This window comes from Vulpes vulpes, chromosome 1, assembly GCF_048418805.1.
Source record: "Vulpes vulpes isolate BD-2025 chromosome 1, VulVul3, whole genome shotgun sequence".
Lineage (NCBI taxonomy): Eukaryota > Metazoa > Chordata > Mammalia > Carnivora > Canidae > Vulpes > Vulpes vulpes.
In genome coordinates this window covers 59014780-59037014 of record NC_132780.1, presented here as the reverse complement: position 1 = coordinate 59037014, position 22235 = coordinate 59014780, and the positions used below count along the sequence as shown (strand labels likewise).

At 35.8% G+C, this 22235-nt stretch overlaps 1 protein-coding gene across 12 annotated transcripts in view; it reads right to left on the bottom strand.

The window, feature by feature from the left end:
• TRDN (triadin) overlaps positions 1–22235 on the bottom strand; it is a 363753-nt gene that overhangs the window by 305770 nt on the left and 35748 nt on the right. For all 12 annotated transcript variants that reach the window (XR_012002811.1, XM_072765072.1, XM_072765079.1 and 9 more), the window contains exon 2: positions 14876–15085. Coding sequence is in view for 11 of the 12 variants with exons in the window: in XM_072765072.1 (XP_072621173.1) it covers positions 14876–15085 (210 nt within the window). In the remaining variant the exon portion in view is untranslated. The remainder of the gene's footprint in view (positions 1–14875; positions 15086–22235) is intronic.

The following is a 22235-nucleotide window of genomic DNA, read 5'->3' as shown; positions in this document are numbered from 1 at the left end:
AGGTTAAAATAAATGTTTGTATTTGTTTGATTAACACTTAGCAATCTAGCAAGAAATATAAATATTAGGTCAGCTCATTTTAGACTGCATAATTAAGTAATGAGGTAACAAGATATTTCTGTAGAGCATCTCTCCATTGCGTTTATTAAGAAAAGAGTATGATGAAGACTCATTTTTCTCTATTTAAATGAATGTTTCCACAGACAGGTGATAATCATGATATTGCCATACTCAAGAATATATGTTATATTCCAAAAGTGGGATGTTCAGAAGTTGTATATAATCACCTGCCCTGAATTACAAAAATTATGTATATTCAAAACCAAATTTCTCCAAGTAATTTTCCTCCAACTGGGTTTTTAACATAGAGACGATGTACAAAGGTTGAAATTCCCTTGAATTCATTATCCTTACCCTCAATAAACAATCCTCAAAAATGGTGAAATGGAAAATGAGATTTGTGAAATTTCCTTGGTATTTCTTTTCTTTTTTTAAGATTTTATTTATTTATTTGAGAGAAAGAGAGAGAGAGCACAAGCAGTGGATGCGGGGAGGCAAAGGGACGAGCAGACTCCCCACTTAGCAGGGAACTTGATGCAGGGCTCAACCTCAGAACCTCAGGATCATGACCTGAGCCAAAAGTAGACGCTTTACTGGCTGAGCCACACAGGCACTCCTTTGCGTGGTACTTCTAATAGTAACCACACTATGAGAGATTTTTACTTACGCAAGTGGAGCTGGGGTCTGAAGGAGAGGAAGAGGCATTTGGAATGAAAATATGGACATGAAGTGGAGGGAGCAAGGAAATCTGGAGCCTGCAAGGGATGGGATGAGTTTCATGAGAACAAACTGGAAATTGCATCAGTCCTATGATCTCTAAAACTTCCTCTCCACAGAGAAGAAGCTGTTGCCCTTGTCATGCTAAATATGCTCCTCAGCCAGGAGTGGAAGAACCTGAAGAAGGATCTATCAGAAGCTGGAGTTGTTGGAGGATCAGCCACTGTCCCACGCCAACGAGGTAAGCCAACAGACAAGGACAACATCCATACTCATATTTAAAGGAAGACATCTAAAATTTTAAATAGGGGAATAATAATAATAATAATAAGATTTGCAGTTTTTATTGTGGCCTCAGAATGAAAAGGAGGCAAAGGCAAGATTATAGGCAAAAAGAGAATACATGGCTATTGCAACAATCTTGGGAAAACTAAGGCAGGAATTCTAGAGATAAGGCACAGAGTATGGAACAGAACCAAGAGACGTTTGACAGTTCAGTAAGTGGTTTTTGATCACTGAGTAAACGTTTATGGATAGCAGGGAAAGAGGGAAGCTTCCAAGGAGTCCCATGTTTCTGATTTTAAAAACTGGAAAATGAATTGGTCTTAGAATCTAGGAGGCAGGCTTGGAAATAAATATAACTAGTTCAGGAATCTTGAGTTTGCTAAGCCAACTGAACATCCTTATACAATTAGGAAAACTGGAGAGAGATTGAGGTTCAGGACAGGGAAAATAAAAATGCTTATGAGATTAATTTTTCCTTCAGAATAAAAATAGTTTTACTGACTCCCATGATGGGATGAATGCATTTTCTTAAAACTTACCTTAATGTGCCTTGATTGTTTTGAACTGTGTCACTGCTTTTATCCTCTAAATTTCACAATCTAGCCATTTTATTTTTTAATTTTTTTTAATCTAGCCATTTCAGAAGATTGATCCTATTATTAGATTGAGAGCCATATATTAAAGATAAGTAGGCTAAATATGATGTCAGCTTGTTTATCACTTATTTGAGTAATGCAAAGTCATGCAACTGAAGCAATGGAACAAGGTAATATTGTCTGATGGGGGCAAGAAGCCAATGATGCCAAAGAAGAGTTATAAAAGTGCTAATATAAGATTTTAATAAATAAGTGACTGTCAACAGTTCTAATGCTGTAAGGCTTAACCAAGATGAAGATGTTAAGTGTGCAAGTTGTTCACACTTAAGTTCACGATTTGTTCATTTGTTCAATGTGTGTTTTTGAGACATTTGAGCAGAGTGATAGAATAGTGTCAGATCACCTCATAACAGGAGTTTGGCTAGAGAATCAGAAACAAAGAGGGTTATAGCTAAACAGGGATATAAGAAAGTGAAGGAAATTTGTTTTTCCAAGTTAGAATACCCATAAACACCCATGGAAAAGGAGAGACTAGAAGTAGAGATTTTGAAGATACAGGAAGGAGATGGCATTTATATCTAGCAACATTTGAATGTGTCAAAAGGTACCTTCATGGGGCTCTTTCCTCCTATACACACTCAGATACACACATTCCCTTAAAAATAACGAACGCTTTTAAAAAGCTGAGTCTTCCTGGGGCACCCTGGGTGGCTCAGCGGATTGGGTGTCTGACTCTTGGTTTCAGCTCAAGTCATGATCTCACAGGTTCTGAGATGGAGCCCTGGGAGTTTGCTTGAAGACTCTCTCACTCTGCCCCTACCCCCTACCTCCCCCTGCTCTTTCTCTCTATCTCTCTCAAATAAATAAATAAATCTTTAAAAAAAAGCCAAATCTTCCTGAAGCAATAACTCATACTTTGAATTAATTAAACAAGGAGATCATTAGGCTGAAGTGCTTCTAATGCTCCAGCAGCCCATGTAAGCACAACCAAACCTAAGACTAAATGCATCAAGGTTAAGAAACAAAAACCTAAGGATAAGAAATCAAAACCTAAGGACATCCCATCAGGAACAGCCAACCAACCTTTCCCAAATAAGGCAAATGCTTAGCTACAGCCAATCAAATAATTTCCTTGCTTTGCTTCAGCCTCTTTTTTATAAAAGTCTTCTAACTCCTGTAAGAGGAACTCTCATAACCACTTTCTGTTTGGTGATGCCTGGTTCCAATCGATTTTTTCTCCAAACTCTTAACATTTTGAATATGCCTCAGTTTATCCTTTAACATCCCAGATAAATATATTTTCCCAAATCATTGTCCTTTTTCTCTCCATCTTCTTTTCTCTTCCACTCTACCTTATCATCTTTTCTCTCTCTTCTCCCTCAGATCTCTGGATGATACCCATATTAGATTACAATAATCAGGCTTTCTCTTTTTTAGTGATAGCCATGTAGGAAATAAAATAAAATAAAGGGCCGACACAAAGCTTTTGAAGTACATCAGATTCTAAAAGATAAAACTCATGTGATTTACCATTTTGAAAAAATAAAATACTTGCAGATGGTGGATATTTAGATGCTTTTAAACCAAAGAAAAACTAGGATCCTGATTTAAAAGCACTTTTGGTGAGCTAATTGTTTTATTGACTGCACAAGGAAATGACTGTCACTTTTCTAATCTACATTTGAATAGTCATAGTGTAGCTCCAATCCTTGCCATTCAAAATCTGAGGCATGGGCATTTTCCTTCTGCTTTTTAACATTTTCTCAATTCAGATTTTCCCATACTCATCTTTACTATTAACAGACTCCAGTGTTTTAGAAATGTACACTTGTATGGAACCCTAATGAAATTAAAGACAAGCAACTTCAGTTAAAATTACGTGGCTATTTCAATATTTAATAGTCTCATGGCAATGTTTCTAAGTTATTCTTTGCTATTCCTCAACTGTAACTTTTTGAGGCAACGAGGAATGCTACTGAATGCAAATAGATGTACACTTCACCTCTCTTTCCCAATATGACCCCAATCAACCAATTTTTTGCTGGCAAAATCGTGTTGCAAATGTTTAAGCCTGGAATATTTCCAGCCTACTGGAGCTAGACCCATGTCAAATAAAGGGCATTTTATATTCTGAAACAAATTGCAAATAACTTCTGGCCTCTTTTACTCATGTCAAATACCTAAATAAAATGAAAGGATCTTACTATACTTTTATTAATGAGCATGGTGTGGTTCTTATTATATTAATTGAAAAACCAGTTTGCTTTCCTCTTTAAAAAAAAAACAAACAAACGTATCTTAAATATGGACACAGTTCCAATGCCATAATATTAGCAAGTAAGAAAAAGCAAGCTTTCCATAGATTTAAAGATTTTGATAGATTTGTTTCTAAGCTAACATTCAATGGAATTAATTTTCTGGTAGCATAAGAATAGTCAAAATATCACTGTACTCCAGTTGGATGATTTACTTGGATCATTATATTACAAACCTAACAGACCAGTGGAGAAGAGAGATATTATATTTGAGATTAATATAGCCATTAGTATATCTGGACTAATTATTTAATAAACATGCATTTGGTCAGTCAAGATTTAGTTTTGGAAACTCTTGACTATATTATATAGTCTCTTTAGCTATTCTATTGCTCAGTGTTAGCTGAGGGAATAATTTTAAACTTGTTTTTTTTTTTAACCACCTTAAAATGTAGTATGTAGTGCCATGAATTATGTGCTTACTCTATCATATAAGAGTTACAAACCATTTCAGAATGGCTAGGACATTTACTCAATGTTAAAATAAAATATAGTACTTTAATCATTGGATTTCTTTTGTGTAATTGCTTGAATCTATGTATATTCACATGATATTTAAAAATTAGAAATCAAGTAGTCAATTCATCTTTTTGAAATATGCCTATTCATCTTTTTGAAACATTGAAATATGCTTAAGGTCATGAAGAATAAATTAAAACAGTACTAACTACAATTTATCTAATAATGACGATGTGCCATTCAAAATACCAAGTGTTTTGTATGTATTAACTTATTTAATGTTCATAGAGCCGTATGAAACAGGTACTGTTATTATCCTGGAGGATGAACTTGAGGCACAGAGAAGTAATTTCCCCAAGATTGCACAGCTCCTGATTGGTAGAGTCAGGATTCTAACCCCAAATTCTAGCCCTTAGAGCCTGCATTCAACTACTTTGGTTCTTGTCTTGAAGTCCATGTGTTCTTTTGTTATTACTGTTTTGTGTCTTTGCTTATTTGGTTATTCTTTTTATTTGTTTGCTTGTTAGATATGCTTAGCAAATAACTTCTGTTTAGATCATACAAATTTTATTGAACAATATATATCAGGCAATAAGATTAAGATGAATATGACAATCCTTACCTTTGAAATCCTTAAAATCCAATTGAAGGAAAAGAGGTTTAAAACGTATTTTAAATGTGAATACTAATATTATCAGTATCATCATAAACTAATATTTTATAAATAAATAATATGCTCAGGGTGCCTCGGTGGTTCAGTTGGTTAAGTGTCTGCCGTTGGCTCAGCTCAGGATCCTTAGGTCCTGGGATCCAGCCCCACATCCAGGCTCTCTGCTCAGCAAGGAGCCTGCTTCTCTCTCTCCTTCTGCCCCTCCTCCCTGTTCTCTCTCTCTTTCTCTCTCTCTTGCTCACTCAAATAAATAAATAAATAAATAAAATCTTAAGTAAAAAGAAAAACTATGCTCTTTACTCAGCATTCAGAGTTTTAAAAAATGCTCTCACCCTTTCCTTTATGAATTTACTTATTTATTTACTTATTCTTTCACCTCAACATTCATTCAATGTTTGTTGAGCTCATACTTTGTGCTAAATACTTCTAAGCACCTGAAAAATCAAGTAAATGAAATAAAGCCATTATTTTCCCCAAACTTAACAGATCAGTGGAGAGGAGAGATTTTAAATAAATAATCACATTCTGGGGTGCCTGGGTGGCTCAGACAGTTAAACCTCCAACTCTTGATTTTGGCTCAGGTCATGATCTCAGAGTTGTGGGATCAAGCCCTGCCTGGGGCTCTGAGCTCAGTGTGGAGTCGTTTATCTCTCTCTCTACTCCACCCCCTGCTCACACTGTCTCTCTATCTCTGAAATAAATAAAATATTTTTAAAAAATCACACCCAATTAAATATATACAACTTGTAAATACCTACTGTGAGTAAAGAGTAAATAATATAACAAGGAAATAAGACAAGGTGACTTGATTTATATTGAAAGTTCAGGAAAGGCTTTTGTCTTTTGGGTTTCTTTGTAGATTTTATTTATTTATTTATTTGAGAGAGAGAGACAGAGATAGTGCTGAGCAGGGAGCCTGATGTGGGGCACGATCTCATGACCCTGGGATCATGACCAGAGCCGACGGCATACGCTTAATCGACTAAGCCACCCAGTCACCTCAGGAAAGATTTTTCTAAGGAAGTGAATTTAAGCATAGCACTGAAAGATGTATAATAGCTGATCCATCAAGAAGTGGGGTGTTAACAGATGGTATGATTTATAATTGTATCCATCTACACAGATAAATTTATAAATTCAACATAAGGCCTCATTCGGTAAGGTTCAAATGAGTGGTATAGAGCACTGGTATCAAGTTTTTGGGTTTTTTGACCTTGAAATTCACCACCAGCCAAAAGCTGGAGCCCAACATCGAAATGTCAACCTTTTATTTTATAGAAGAATGTCATTTAAAAACAGTGACGGAAATAATATCTGTGATTATCATCATTTCCAAAGAGAATTTTAAGACTAAAAATGTAGGCACAATAAAATTAAGAATACTTTTTTAAAATGAATAAATGTTTATTTATCTTTTTCCTCCCTTCATGAAGAGGCAACAAACTTCAATTAGGATCTGGAAATCACTGAACTATGGAAACTTCTGCTTCCTTGATTGTTTATAAGTAGACTGGATTTGGGTAATGGAATGTATCCTTTTAGATGTAGTGACCAAGAGGACAAAACAGGCCTGGGACATTGAATAGAAAAGTAGGAGTTGAGATAAGACTTGAATCAGAATTAGAATCACACAAAATGTCAACTATACTTGAAAACTCAGCACACACGAGTGCTGATAAAGTCTAAAATGTTGCATTCAGTGCCTCGGTCTTCCAAGTCTCCTAAGATGTGATAACATATTCATATACAGTCACACAGACATCTCTCTCTACACACACACACACACACACACACACATACATACATACATAACCATTAAATGTTAAATTTATACATTCTGATTGGCTTTGGGTCTTTCCTGAGTCATTTTCTTCCTCTACATTCAAAGCCTGACAGACAGTGCACCTGCTTAACTGGGCTAAGTGCCAGAAAAAAAAAAAAATCAGGGAAATTAATTTCCAAGAGCAGTAGATAAATGGCACACCTCATTAGAAAATCTATTTAAAAGGCACATCAGGAGATGTCTGCAAGACTTTCATAAGAAATTGATGCTTCCTACCATCATGTCCTTGCTGGCTTTCTTCTCAGATTACTGATCTTACTTCCCGGTAATAAGATTCAAATTCAAGTTATGCTTAATGAGTGCCTCCTATGTGCCAGGCACGTATGTTTTACATAGATTATCTTATCTAATTCTTACAAAATTGTTTTGAAATAAGTATGTGGAATGCATGCAAAAATTACCAAATGTGCTTCTTGGAGACTTTGGTACAGCCATAGAATGATTTTTCCTTCTTATGGATGAGGATGCTAATAAATTATAACCATTGTTCTTAGGCACAAAAAGCCAAGAGTACTACAATTTGTCCTCTATCTTCTGACCTAGAAGAAAATCATTAATATCTACTAATGCCTGAGTTTGTAGTGATCTCTTCAGAAATCCTATTTTTTTACATCATTGTTTAGAGAGAAAAAGTTGTCTCTTTATATATAAGGCAAACAAGTTTGTAAGGAATTTCAACCAAAGCCCACAAATTCTGATCTTTAAAGAGTTATTAAATCATCATGACTCCACTCTGTTTTCTGCAAGAGCTTCCTTGCTGACTCTGCAGAAGCTTGGGGGCAAGCCCTCTGGCAGCCTTTGTGATCCTCTGGCCTCAGGTTAAAAAAAAAAAAAAAAAAAAGCAACATTGCCCTGCACTAACCACCATCCCACCCCCACTCCAACTTGGCCTTTCTGAAGACTTCCATCTTCCAGGAAAAAAAGTAAAGGCAAGAAGGATAATATCTGGGTGATCAGAATCTTGGTTTGTGTCTGTTGTCCTGAGGTCAGTATAAACAGCTCTCCATTACATGCTCATGGGTGTCCTGTTTTATTATTATTTATTATTATTATTATTATTTTTAATAGATTTATTTTTTATTGGTGTTCAATTTACCAACATACAGAATAACACCCAGTGCTCATCCCATCCTGTTTTAGATGATAAGCTATACGGTCACCGACATGATGGCTTTGTATGCTGTTAAATTGCTACACTAGAGCTACATTTCCCAGAACTCCCTCATGTGTAAGGTCTAGATAACAGTTGGGCACAAGAGAAATTCTCATGAGCTTTAGAAAGCAAAACAGAAATATTAGCCATTGCTTATTCTCTGAAGGTTGGTGTAGGGCAGGTGCTCTTGCAGCTCATGCACATTATCACCCATATGCTGGCTGACCTTGACATGTGGCAGCAGCCGGCCACGTGTTCTCCAGTTCCCACTGGACCGCCTCCTACAGCATCTCCAAATCCTGGCCAGGTGCTTGTGCAGTTCCGTAGTGGAAGGCACCAATTCATCTTGCAGCTCACCCACATCATTGTAATTTGAGGTGGAGAGAGTCAGTTAAAGGTTCCAGTTTGTCCTTGTCAATTCCAGTTTGTCCTTAGTCTCCCTTATTCTATTTCCATCTGCCCTTTCCAATGACGGGATTCAGGACATGCTTCCCCAAATATGGCACCTTGGCATATTGAATGTTTTCAGCTGAAAGAATTTGAGAAATGGCATGTGCAAGAAGGGCTTCCTGACCTTCCTCTGAAGCAGGTCATAAAACTCTCATAAGAAAGGTGTCCTCCCTAAACCCAGAGGAAAGGAATAGCCTTATTTCCAAGATGCCCAGAGGAATCTGAATGAACAGCCCTTGCTGTTTCCCTCAATTTATGACACTTAGCTCCTACTCTTTTTGTCCTGTCACGTTTTCCCCCACTTTCCACTTTTCTTCAAACCTAGCATAAAAATGCTTGGGTTTAACTGTTTCTTAAGGTCTTCCTTTCTTTATGAAGCCTCCTGTGTCTCATAAAACTTACATTAAATAAATCCGAATGCTTTTTTCATGCTAATTTACCTTTTGTTAGAGGGCCCCCAGCCAAGAGTTTAGAAAGGTAGAAGATAAAGGTATTTTTCCTCTCCTACCCCCAACTTCCACTCTACGGACCCATGACCTAGTTCAGATACATTGCAATAGCCCCACCTAGACTGCCAATCAGCTCTCATGAATGCATAAGCCATATACTAATCTACTATTCTATACCACTCATGGTGACTCTACTCTGATCAAATTCTTATAGATACACTGTATTATTTTTGGATAGTGTTTGAACTTTATTTTTAGGAAGAAATGAAGGATATGTGAAATCTTTTTTTCTGGTTTCTGATTTTGGTGGGTTTTTTTGTTTGTTTGTTTGCTTGTTTTTTGATGTCCTAAAATTTTTCAGCTTAGACAGGAAGAAGCAAAGTCATAAATTTTGCAGACAAGAAAGCAAGGTAGTATTCCTATTTGACATACAAGGAAACCAAGTTCCTAGTCACGTTAGTTTGCAGGTTATGGAGTTGGAGAGTCAACTCAAGTCTTCTGAAAGAAGCACATAAAAGCTGATTCTACATATGCCTCACAGGTACATTATTGGGTACATCAGATCAAATTAATAAAATCAGGAAGTGTGAAGTTTGCCTAGAAGAGAATCCTTCTTCTCAATCCAGTACAGTATTTACTTATGAAAATAGATCTTCATTTCTCTATGAACAATCTCTTAATGCCTTAAAAGTGTTTACCCACTTTTTAAAGTGCCAGAGAGTAATTTAGAGCCCAGGGACACCTGCCCTCTCTTGTCTTCAGTTATTCCCAGTATTTTTTTTTTATCACTAGCTTGGAATTGACAATATATATTTCAAAAACATTATGTAGTACAAAGACTCATCATCCTAATAATATTAATATTTGGTAGATATCTGAAATGGTATCAATTAAAAATAACATTAGAACATAAAAGTACCATTGGGACACCTGAATGGCTCAGGGGTTGAGCGTCTGCCTTTGACTCAGGGCATGATCCGCGGGGTCCCAGGACCAAGTCCCACATCAGGCTTCCTGCATGGAGCCTGCTTGTCCTTCTGCCTGTGTCTCTGCCTCTTTCTCTCTCTCTTTCTTTTTCTGTGTCTCTCATGAATAAATAAATAAAAATCTTAAAAAAAAAGATAAGTGTACCATTTACGTTTTGACACTCTTATTGAAGCAAATGAGTTTTTTTTCCTGTGAAGAATCAACATAAAAAAGCAGGTTAGAATTCACTAAATGGAGAAAAGAAACTAAAATTTTAATATGAGTGTATATATCCCATGCAACCAATAGTTAATATGAGTTACAGTTTTATGCTATAATTATACAGTCTTTGAACTTACACTATTTTGGTGTCCGAAATTGCACATTCAAATCTGATTTAGCAAAAAGTATTTGAAAATTTTTTTTTAATTTTTATTTATTTATGATAGTCACAGAGAGACAGAGAGAGAGGCAGAGACACATAGGCAGAGGGAGAAACAGGCTCCATGCACCAGGAGCCTGATGTGGGATTCGATCCCGGGTCTCCAGGATCACGCCCTAGGCCAAAGGCAAGAGCCAAACCACTGCGCCACCCAGGGATCCCTAGCAAAAAGTATTTGAACTTCTTATTTGAAGAATTTATATATTTGTTCTTTAGAATTTCAGATTTATGATTTTTTTAATTTCAATTTCATTGGAGATTATTTATCTTCTTAGATGTGACCTCATGATGCGAATCATTCTAATACATCATCTATCTTTTTGCACCTGTTGTAATTACAATAAATTTTTATCAGCTAGAGTATTGGATGGCATTTCCTCATATCTAAGTATTTACCTCAAGCTGTACAGCTTGGGAATATAATTTTCTGAGAGTAGAATAGGTGGTAATCAGCCTTCAAATTGGTCCCCAGTGATCATTGCCTAATGGTATTCATGCCATTCTGTAGTCTTTTAGGACAATAAATAGGGCTGACCTGCATAACCTAAAGGAATTTGCAGAACTGACAGTATGTGATTTTCAAGCCTAGGTCATAAGAGGCTTTGTGACTTCTGTCTTTGTTCTCTCCTGGTCTGAGAGCAGTCAGCTGCCATGTGGTGAAGACATACCAGCATTACCTTGACAGCCAAATGAATAAGACATCTTGCCAATGGTTCCACTGCCACAGAAAGTCGTTCAAACATATCTATAGCCCCATACAACTTCTTTACTACAACTTCAAGATATACTCTAAGCCTTTCCCAAGCTCTTGACCTGAGAAAACTGTTTGACATAATAATTGTTTTTTTTTTAAGATTTATTTATTTATCTGAGAGAAAGAGACAGAGAAAGAGAGAACACAGAAGAAGAGGAAGAAGTAGACTCCCCACAGAGCAGGAAGCCTGATGCAGGGCTCAATCCCAGGACCCTGAGATCATGACCTGAGCTGAAGGCAGACACCCAACTGACTGAACCTCCCAGGTGCTCTTAATTTTTTAAAAAATATTTTTATTTATTTATTTGAGAGAGACAGAGAGATAGTGAAAGAGAACATAGGCAGGGGATGGGGGCAAGAGAAGGGAGAAGTAGGTTCCCCACTAAGCTGGGAGCTGGACTTGGGGCTCGGTTCCAGGACCCTGAGACCATGACCTAAGCCAAAGGCAGATGCCCAACCAACTGAACTACCCTGGTGCTCCAGTGTAATAAATGTTTATTGTTGTTTTAAACCACTTATTTTTGAGGTAATTTATAATGTAGTAATGGATGACCATTACAAAATATGACACGTAACATTTCATTTTATAAACGTATTTCATTATTTTTTGTTCTGATTTTATCAAAGTCTTTTTTTATTTTTAAAGTTGGTCAAAAATGGCTGAAATAAAAATTTTATGGTATTTTTTCTTCCTAATATAAGAAATTATTTCAAAATCTAAATGTCAACATTATATATCCTTCAAGAAATGGATAGCAGAAAACTTACAACATCACAGGCACTCAGGTATGGAGATGAGTAAGACAGTCCTTGGATAAGTTTAAGTTTCTGAGTGAAAAAGATAAGTAAAGAGATACTTATCCTACAGTGTGTTAACTGGTGTTAATTAATACAGCTACCCATAAGGTACCAAGGGAATGAAAGCACAGTGCAGCGAATTTTTCTCAGGAAATATGAAAATGTTTCACCAAAAAAGGGAGTTAAGTCTTGAAGGATGAGTTCATCTTTCAAGAAAATGGAGGAACGAGTCTCTACTAGTGATATTAATATTCATACAGTGCTTGTGATAAAGTGGGTTCTATTCTAAGCACTTCCAATATACTCTCTTATATAATCCTCTTAACAATTTTATTACATAGGTACCATTATTGTCCCCACTTTATAGGTGATAAAACTGAGGCAAAGAGAGGCTAAATGACTTTTCTAATATCACACAGGTAGGAAGTTATAAGATCTGGATTTAATACCAGCAAAATCCAGCACCAGAATTCACATTTTTAACTACTTTACTACATTTTCTGGTTGGGGTGGGATGCAGTGGGCAGGAGGACAGTAAAGGCAGAGGCCAGGAAGAGTGAGAATGTATGTGTTTCTAGGCAAAGAAAGGAGGAAAGAGTAATAGTAAGGATGGCTGGAAAATAGTTTGCATGAGCTGAATTACAAGATAAAAAGGGAGAGCTAAGCCAAGGCCTTGAATTGCATGCCAAGGATTTTGTACTTTGCAACAGGAAATACTTGGTGAAATTGATGTTTTATGAAGATTAGAGCAATGGTAAAGGGGAGAGACTGGATGAGGGAGACCAGAAGAAATTGCATTACTGCCCTTAACAGAAAGTCCAGGTCTGAAATGTCGTAATGAAGACAGTGGTAACCAGAGAAGGGAGGGGATTCATGAAACATGAGAATTCGTTGGCATTGAGCATGGTGATTGTTCAGGTGTCCAGCAGATTTAAAAGATGACTTGCAGAGTTTTGTTGTTGTTGTTGTTGTGTTTTTTTTGTTGTTGGTGGTGGTTTTTTGTTTGTTTTTTTGTTTGTTTTTTTGGTGTGTGTGTATGTAATGGATAGATGGTTAAGTCACTAATAAATATAGGAAACTGGGGGAGGAGGCCTCAATTAGAAGATGTGCCTAATAAACACTCCTTGAAAGAAGAAATGAAATAGCAATAATACAGAGCCTATTTTTTCCCCTCTAAGAGGAAATGCCAGTCACACAGGCATTACCAATAATACCTAATTACAGCAGTCCAGGGAAGCTCTACCATGGATTGTCAGTGTGTCTTACATTTAGTAATCTAATCTAAAAATCTAATCATAGGTAGCCGCTCATTTTATAAAATAATTAAGGACAAATTCCTCGCGATGGTAATTTCTGTGGTGTACTTAGTAGATTACTACCTTTTCAAATAGGAGATTTACAAACAATTCTTAAGATATGTCTATTGTAAAACTTGAACTATATTTTATGATCATATCTGGCTCTAAAATGTAAATGAATGAAATTCTAGAAAAAGAAAGAATAGATGAACTATCACAGTTGATATAGACTCAAGGTAAATAAAATTACCTAGGGTACTGTAAACAAGTTTTTCACCTAAAATTCTAGGCCATAATTTTATATCACAGGCATTTCAATTGTATGTTCTTTTAAAAGCCTACATTATACAGTGTACCAAAAGTATTGCTTATTTAGAGCAGAGGTTCACAGTTCTGGATAAATAGTGTTTTTCTCTGATTGACATCATGGGACTTATCCATCTGTTAGATAATGCTCACTTTAGCACAGCTAGCAATTGTACTGCAAGAGGAATCCCCTCTATCGCTTCTTGGCCTTTTGGCCAAGATCAAGTGTAGTGCAAGAAAAATCATCTCAATCACACCATGTGTCAATAAACCCAAATGATCCAGTTCTATGACTTTGTTATATTTATTCTTATATTTCTTTTACTATAGCCATTGCCTGGCACATATACTGGTTCTTGATAAATGATTGCTGAATGAGTAAAATGCCATAATCAGAAGTAGAGGATCTCTGACGATACAGAATGCAATTTATACCACTTAGAGTGTCTGGGTTCTACTGATTCCACTCCCACTGGAGAAAGAAAATGGGAAGTGGGGATGGGGATGAATGGTGCAAATATGTAGGAGTGCATTAAGAGCTTAATGAAATGGTTTTGTTTGTGGTAAAAAGCATAAATTTATTTGTCTACATAGTTAATATTTATCATACACCTAAGTCTTTCCCTCAAGGAACTCACAGTCCATAGAGCATGTCAGATGTGGGAATACACAAATATAATTTTAAAAGAGTTAAAATACCTTGAACAAAGAGATAAACAGAATAGTCAAAGATTGACTGGGCCATAATGAAAATCTGTCTTTCCTCATTTGTGTTATTCCTATTTTACTCCAAACCCATGAGAACACATGGCCACTCAAGATGTAGTATCTCATTATCAGTAATTCTGGGAAAATCCTTTTCACACTCTTTATTTTCAGGAACTCAAAATAGGATGTTTTGATGGGAGGAGCAAAGAGACTGTCTGGAAAAGAAGCTTGGAGCCAGATGGTAGAGGGCTTAAAAATGCTTTACACAATTTTCCACTTGTCCAGAAGTTTTTTTTTATTTGGTTCAGTTTGGTTTTAAATTGATAAAATCCCTGTTCTACCAAACTTTTGAATCATTATCTTCGTGAAACTGTAACCTTCAGTTTGTGTTTGGGGTTACAAATATGGAAATACATTTCATTTGAAATCACTGACTACAAGAAGCAAAGAAGAATAGAAGGAAATGGAGGAGAAGGAAACCAGCCTTCCCTGACACTCGAGCACATTCGTGGGGAGCTTCATGTCTCACACGAAGATGAAATGACAAGCAACAAAGACGGCAGGATTGCTTCTTTTCATCTAAAACCCACATTCCATGGATCTTACCTGAAAAGTTTTTGTAATCCACTAGGTCAAACATAACAACGGCAACAGCTGACCATGTGATGATCAGAGCAATGACCAGAAGCCAGGCTGCTGGGGAGCTGAATGTTGTCACTATGTCTTCTGTGACTGTCCTCTTCAGCACTTTTCCAGGGGATTTGGGCACAGATCCATTTTTGCTGTCGATCACAGTTGTGGTAGTAGATGCATTTCCTAATCAAACATTCAGAAGGGAGAATCACAATTTAGAACTTCCTGTCAAATATTAATGACCAAAACCCCCACACAGATTATATATTTATTGGGTTGTTTGCATCATTTTCTATAGTGCACACGCCTCTCAGTGGCAGGGCCACACCTCCTGCCACCTCCCCAGGATTTACCCTAAGCTCTGAAATCCACCTGCCCTAGTGATTAGCATCCCTCCTCTCCTCCACACTGTAAATAATTCCATGGAAGCCACAAACTTTGTCATCACCTTTAATCATTTTTACTTCTCCCTTACTGCCGCCTACATTCACTACCATCAAAGGCAATGGATTTTTTAGACGAGTTGTTTTTCTGACACCTTTTCCATTTATTTAGGTTCGTATGTCAGTTCTGAATGTGAGCAAAACTATCTCCCCGGGTGAGAAACGAAATCAATGATCAAGGAGTTCAAATGGATGAAATCCTTTTTGGAAATCCTGGTTTAACCGTATAATTGACCCTTCCATGGAGGACATTCATTTTTATTTGTGAAGGGGCACAGAAGATCGAAATGAATGATGTTGGAAAATCTCATTATATCCAGTAACCCTTTTATCCCTGCTTTCAAAGGTCTACATGTTTATGGAGGAAAAGATTCAAAAAATATTTAAAAATAGCAAAATAAATAGATAAATGGATCATCATTTGTAATCTCATGACCCAGAAACAGTTGTTATCAATGTTGTTCCACTTATACCTACTTTTCAGTACATACATTTAAATATATAAATATGTCTTATTTGTTTTTGAAGTCGTCATCACTCTTTCCTTTATATTTTTACTAGGCAATATATAATAAACAAGTTCTCTTGCGGTATGTATTCCATAAAATACCCACTTCAGTGGCTGCATGGCACATCACTTCGTGGCTATGCATAATTTAGTAAAAAAGCTTTCTATCTTGGGATACGGTAGATTTTTTTCTCAGCACACATTAATAATTTTTACATTAGGAGATTTTCCCATATATAGAATTTCTGGGACAAATAACATTATTGCCTTTATATCTTTTAGAGTATATGTATGTGTTTGAAAATTAGTATATATGTTTGAAATTTTTACATGCCAGGAGTCTCTGTTTTCTTATCCTTGACAATTCTGGGTATTACCGGTATTCAAACTATTTGCAATCACATAGGGGGAAAATCCTGCTTCATTTGTAATTCTTGGATCACTAGAGATAAGCTTTTGGTATATTTATTTTCCCTTTATATTTTTTATCTTGGGAAATTTTTTGTTCAATGTGCTATAAACCTCCATTTGGTGGTTTAAAACCCGTATGCACATATACATGTACACAATCATATGTCTGTATATATTTATATATCTATGTGTGTGCATGTATATGTATTTATACATATTTATACATTTTTAATAATTGCAATAGTGTATACATTATGTCATGTATATACATACATAAACACACACATATGATAGCAAAATTTTATCTGATCTTATGTTGTCATTTTTCCCCTCAACTGTTCACCTACCTCTTTTTTTTTTTAAGATTTTATTTATTTATTCATGAGAGACAGACAGAGAGAGAAAGAGAGAGATGGCAGAGGGAGAATCAGGCTTCCATGCAGGGAGCCTGATGTGGAACTTGATCCTGGGTCTCCAGGATCAGGCCCTGGACTGAAGGTGGCACTAAACCGCTGAGCCACCCAGGCTACCCTGTTTACCTCTTTTCTTTCTTTTTTAAGATTTAGTTTCTTTATTTTACAGAAAGAGAGAGAGCATATGTGAGCAGTGGGGTAGGGGCAGAGGGAGAGCGAGAAAGAAACTTAAGCAAACTCCGTACTGAGCATGGAGCCTCATGCTTGGTCTCATGACCCTGAGATCATGACCTGAGTGAAAATCAAGAGTCTGACATTTAACTGACTGAGTCACCCAGGAGCCCAATAATTAACTATTCTTAATTCTAGTTTTTACTTCAAAATTACATTCTCAGACTAAACAAAACAAAACAAAACAAAACAAAACAAAAAACTCCAAATTTTCATACTCCTTTGACACTTTTTTTTTTTTTACCTTTGACACTTTGCACAAAATAAATTTCACCTAAATGGACAGTAACTACTTGTAGTTACTTTTAGAATGTGCTAAATAACAGCTGGAAGGTTTTAGGATTTTCAAACTGAAGAGAATTCTTTGTACTCCTTGAAGACCTCAGAGGGGAATTAAAGTGCTCCTTTCAATCTTTCAACCTCTCTCTCTACCTGGCACAATTCTTTCTTTCAGTGAGGTCTAGCTTTATCATGGAAACAGTAAAGCAAAACAGGTCGGCCACAGGTTTTATAGACAAGAGAGATTGGGATTAACTTCCTGGCTAGAAGGTCACTACTGTTTCTCACCTCTGAGTGAGAAACCTCCGTAACTGAGGATGGAGGATGGTAAGACTCAACTCACAGGTTTATGATGGTAGAGAAATAACTCATGTCAGTTGCTTGGCAAATTTCCTGCTACGTCGAATTATTCAGTAAATGGCAATACAACAGCAACTAAACTATATCTTCATTATTCTCAACATCACCATCGCCATTACTTTTACTGCCACCTCCATGGCTAGTACAACCATTACTAAAATGGTAAGGAAAGGCCAGGAGGGCAAGATTAACCTCAGAAACAATGGTAGAGATTGAAAGACTAACTCTTCAATAAATCCAGGCATTTGTTTTCATTGAATAAGCCTATACGTTAGGCTAAGATATTTTCAGGGAGCCAAGATGGGATATTAGGACTCCTTCAATGACCTTCTTAATCAATTAATTTACTTCTTGTGATGCAGAAGGACACAGACTATAATTTATTCATATTAATGGAGAGTGTTTTGCTCTGTTAACCAATCAAGAGAGATGATCTATAACAAAGTTATGTTGTTACAATGCAAATGTTTTCAGCGTCATGGAATTTGTTAAACAAGAGAGACAAATTTTGAAACTTCTAACAGCTGTATACACAGGGTGCTGAGAGTTTGAATCCAGTTCATATGAAAACTCTTAGCTATGGGGGGCGGGGAATGAAAATACTACATGCATAATTAAGTAGTCTAGTTAATAAAGTGTTACTTTTTAAATTTGTTTCTTTACCAATAAATAGTGCTATCCTTCTCTTGACAAGAATAAGTGCCACAAAATCCTATCACTGACTAGGGGGAAAAAATCAAATACATTCCAAGATATATATTAGTAGGTATTAATAATAACCAAACATCACTAACACAAACATTTCTAGGTGATGATTGTAAATCTAGCCCCATATTTTAATAGATTAAAAAGCTGATGAGGAGATCAGTGGTAAAATGAATTAATTAAGAATTTGAAATGATTTTAGGTCGAAATTAACAATAGCGACAACCTTTCTTTTCTGAAAAACTATGTGAATACATATCCCAAGGTCATGAACTCAATTTAGTTGAAATGTTAGCAACATAGAAAAATACCTTTAAAAAATAGATTTCACACACTGTACTTGAGATGGATCTCAAAGAAGGAAAAATTAGAACGAACTCATATCATATCCTTTCATTGATTTTTGTGCCAAATTCCCATCACTTCTAACGGCAGTTCTGAAAATGGATGAAGGATAGGAGTGCTTCGAAGTGCAATTTAAGATCCAAGTGGGGCTACAAGTGAATCAAACCTTCTGAATAATGATTTGCTGGAGAGTAAGTGAATTACAAGTGTTTAGGAGAGGCCACCTGAAAGTTGATATGTTGCTAATCTCCAGTTTTTTAACCTCTGGAAGACTTCCTACTACTGCTATATGGAGAACACCAGAAGAATTGCTTTTGCACTTCAGACTCACTTCAGTGAACTATGTGTAGGAGAGTATTTCTGTAGGCAATATCATACACACCTGCTTGGTATCTTGAAACCAAAAGATCAAATTTACTGGGATTTGATACAAATTAGTTGAATCTTGGTCACATTTCCTTTTTCCTGGTCACATCTTTAAGCAACAAAAAAATTTTAAAGGGACAAGAATTTCCATATTTTTTCTTCTTTTTTTATCAGAAAAATGAGAAACTATAAATTCAGAAAGCAATGCAAGTTTAGTGTTAAAATGTGAACTTTCAGATTTAAAAGTACTGATATTATTATGAATCCCAAATTTTATCTCACCTCATAATCCTGCCAAAATAATTATGGTATGATATATTAAATGAATGAAAATGTTAAAACCAAATGATTTTTATATATTTTTCTCTCTTTTTGTCTTCACATCCTCAAAATTTCCACTTAAAAACTAATCAAGACTCAAAGATGTTGAAAATATATTCTGTGTATCCAACTCAGAAGGCAAAACTATAAGCAATTTGAAAGTAATCTGAAGGTTATACCACTTACAGAAATTTATGTGTTTCCTTTGTTATGGAAACACACTAAATTGTACCTTTCATTTTCCATTCAAATTTACTGCAGAAGCCACACCGAGCCAAGAGGAATAAAATGGAGGGGAAATAAATTGCCTTCTCTGACAGCTGGTCAAGATAAATGTGAAGAGGAGAGTGTGTAATCTGAGATTATTTAATGTTTGAGAAGTACTTTGAAGATGACAAGAGCTAGTTATTGATATGGTGGAAAAAATGAGAGGTAAATATTACTGAGAAATTTGACATAGGCAATGCTCCTGGAAAGTTGGCATCTCAGAGTAGCCAGGATATGTGACGGTACTTTCCATGCCTACTCTTTCATTCCATTCCTTCTGATTTCATACAAATTACTTTGATTGCCAAAAGGCTAAAGTCAGCTTCAAAAGAAGTGGGGACTTGGCTGAAAGGCCGTGTGACTCTGTACCATACAGTAAAATTAGGGGCTGGTTATGTAATGATGATTCCAAAGACCCAGTTTTGTAGTCAGGTTAGGCATTGAAGACTAAATCATACGCTTCCTAAAAGAAGTCACTTAACCTCATCATGCCTTATTAATCAGATCAAACTGCCAAGTACACTCGCCCATTATTATTCCTAGGGGAAACTGACAATGTAATCTCTTCCAGGATGCTCAAGAAAGACACCTATATTCTAGAATGGTATAAATAAAATATTACATTCTTATTATGTTAAAGCATTAATTATGAATTTTGCATTTTCCTATGTGATGTGGTTTGTGAAGTACTCCAATGTCGTATTTTTCTTTCAAAAATATGAGAACAAAGGACGGAGAAGGAGTATATACTACAGTGGCATTGTAGAAATACGTTTTATTCCAAAATTATATTAAGAATGTAATTCCCAAATACAAGTAAGAATGACTTTTACTATATTTCAGTGTTTCAGAAAACACATGTAAGTAAGAATTTTGGAGAAACATTGCTAAAAAGATCTTTTGGCAAGTAAAGTTGAAAAATGAAAAACCCATCTTTTATCAATCCTGGTGTCTGCAGAATGTCCATGTATCACAAACATAGACATCTGTGACAATTTAATTATGTTTTTCTACAAGTATATATAAATTGAATGAAAATAGGTTTTGAGAGGCGAGATATACCATGACAATTCACAAAAACAGTCTTTGTCAAAATAATCTTAGGTGCTTTGAGATATATTTTTTAGATAATTATATGTGTGTGTGTGTTTGTAGTTGATAAACCATAATAAATACCTAATATTTAAAAGAATTCAGATTCTAGGCACTTGAAAAAAAACCCTATTTTTTCTCTTTCAAGGTAAAAGTGGCTTTGTCTCACACCAGAAACAGCTCTCCTGCTAATTTCAATGAAAACCATAAATTGCCACAGTTTCTCTGAGATTTTTAAGATGCGATCATTGTAATGATATTCCAGAGAATGATTTAGCAACCTAATCTACCTACAGAGGTAGCCAATATATACTTATTTTTTGCATTAACTAATAATCCTTCCTATCAATCCACTCCCTATATTCTTCCAGCAGATGAGTTTTTTTTTTTCTAGTGGTAGAACTAGAAAGTGAACCCTCATTTAACCCCCAGCCATAAGGCTGGTTCTTTAAAACAAGCCTGACCAATCAGAACACCCTTTTGCCCATGCCCATACAGGGATGGACAATCAGAATCCTCCACATTTTTTTGTGGAGCTATTGAATGACATTCAATTTCTGCTGAGGTTGGCAAGCTGGTGGGGTCTACCAGTAGTCCTCTAGCCCATTGGTTAGAGAGTCTGTTGCAAGATGGAAGGAGGCAGGATCCAGATTCCACTGTGTAGGTTTACAGAGCCAGCTGTGTTTAGAGTCAGAAAGACCTCTGGACTTTCCAGTTATATGAGAATATATAAAATATTTTGGTTATGTTTGTATTACTAGCCATCACAAGTTCTGAGTGATGCTCTGGCTATGGCTAGGGATGCAAATAATTCTTTTCCTTCAATGTTTGTGTTATGAGGAATGACATTCAGAACAATCTATCCAGATTCTTTTTAAATTATTTTCATTTTTGAAAAATAAAATCTCTTCATTTTCAAGTGGCTTCATTGTCATGGTTCTACATAAAAAGAAATCTTTCGGTGTTTTCAGAGTCAAATTCAGATATTGAGGTACTCTTTCTAAGAGGAAGTCACTTGTGTTCTGGGTGAGTGAGAGGCAGGATCTCTCTTCCTGGGTGGTAGTCCCTTACCATGACCCGCTAGTCCACTTTTCAGTTTAGTAGCCCTTCCTACAAATTAAAATAGATGTCTTTTTTTTTTCTTTTATTAACTCTGGTAAGCTCAGCCTGCCCCTACCTTTTGAACTTTTCATCTTCAACTTAGCAGTTACTACTTTTTCTACAAATAGTAAACTGACTTTAGAGATGAAGAGCAATAATGATTACATAACTAGAGTTCATTTTTTGAAACAAAATGTGTTGAGCTCCTAACATATTAGAGATAAAATGCATTGTGTTTTACCAATTTAAAGTGGGCAAGGATTTCTGATGAATTCCTTTTTTTCTATTTAAAAAACAAAACAAAACAAAAAACTCCTCTCTTAAAATCTAACTTAAGAATTTCAACTCCTTAGTGGTATTTCTGTGTTCTTTTGAAATAAACACTATTATTTTTAGCTGTGATTATGTTTTTGATAAATACAATGACATAAAATCATCCTGACTTTTGGAGAGTTCTTTTTTTTGTTGTTTAACAAGTTTCTAGGTTGAGA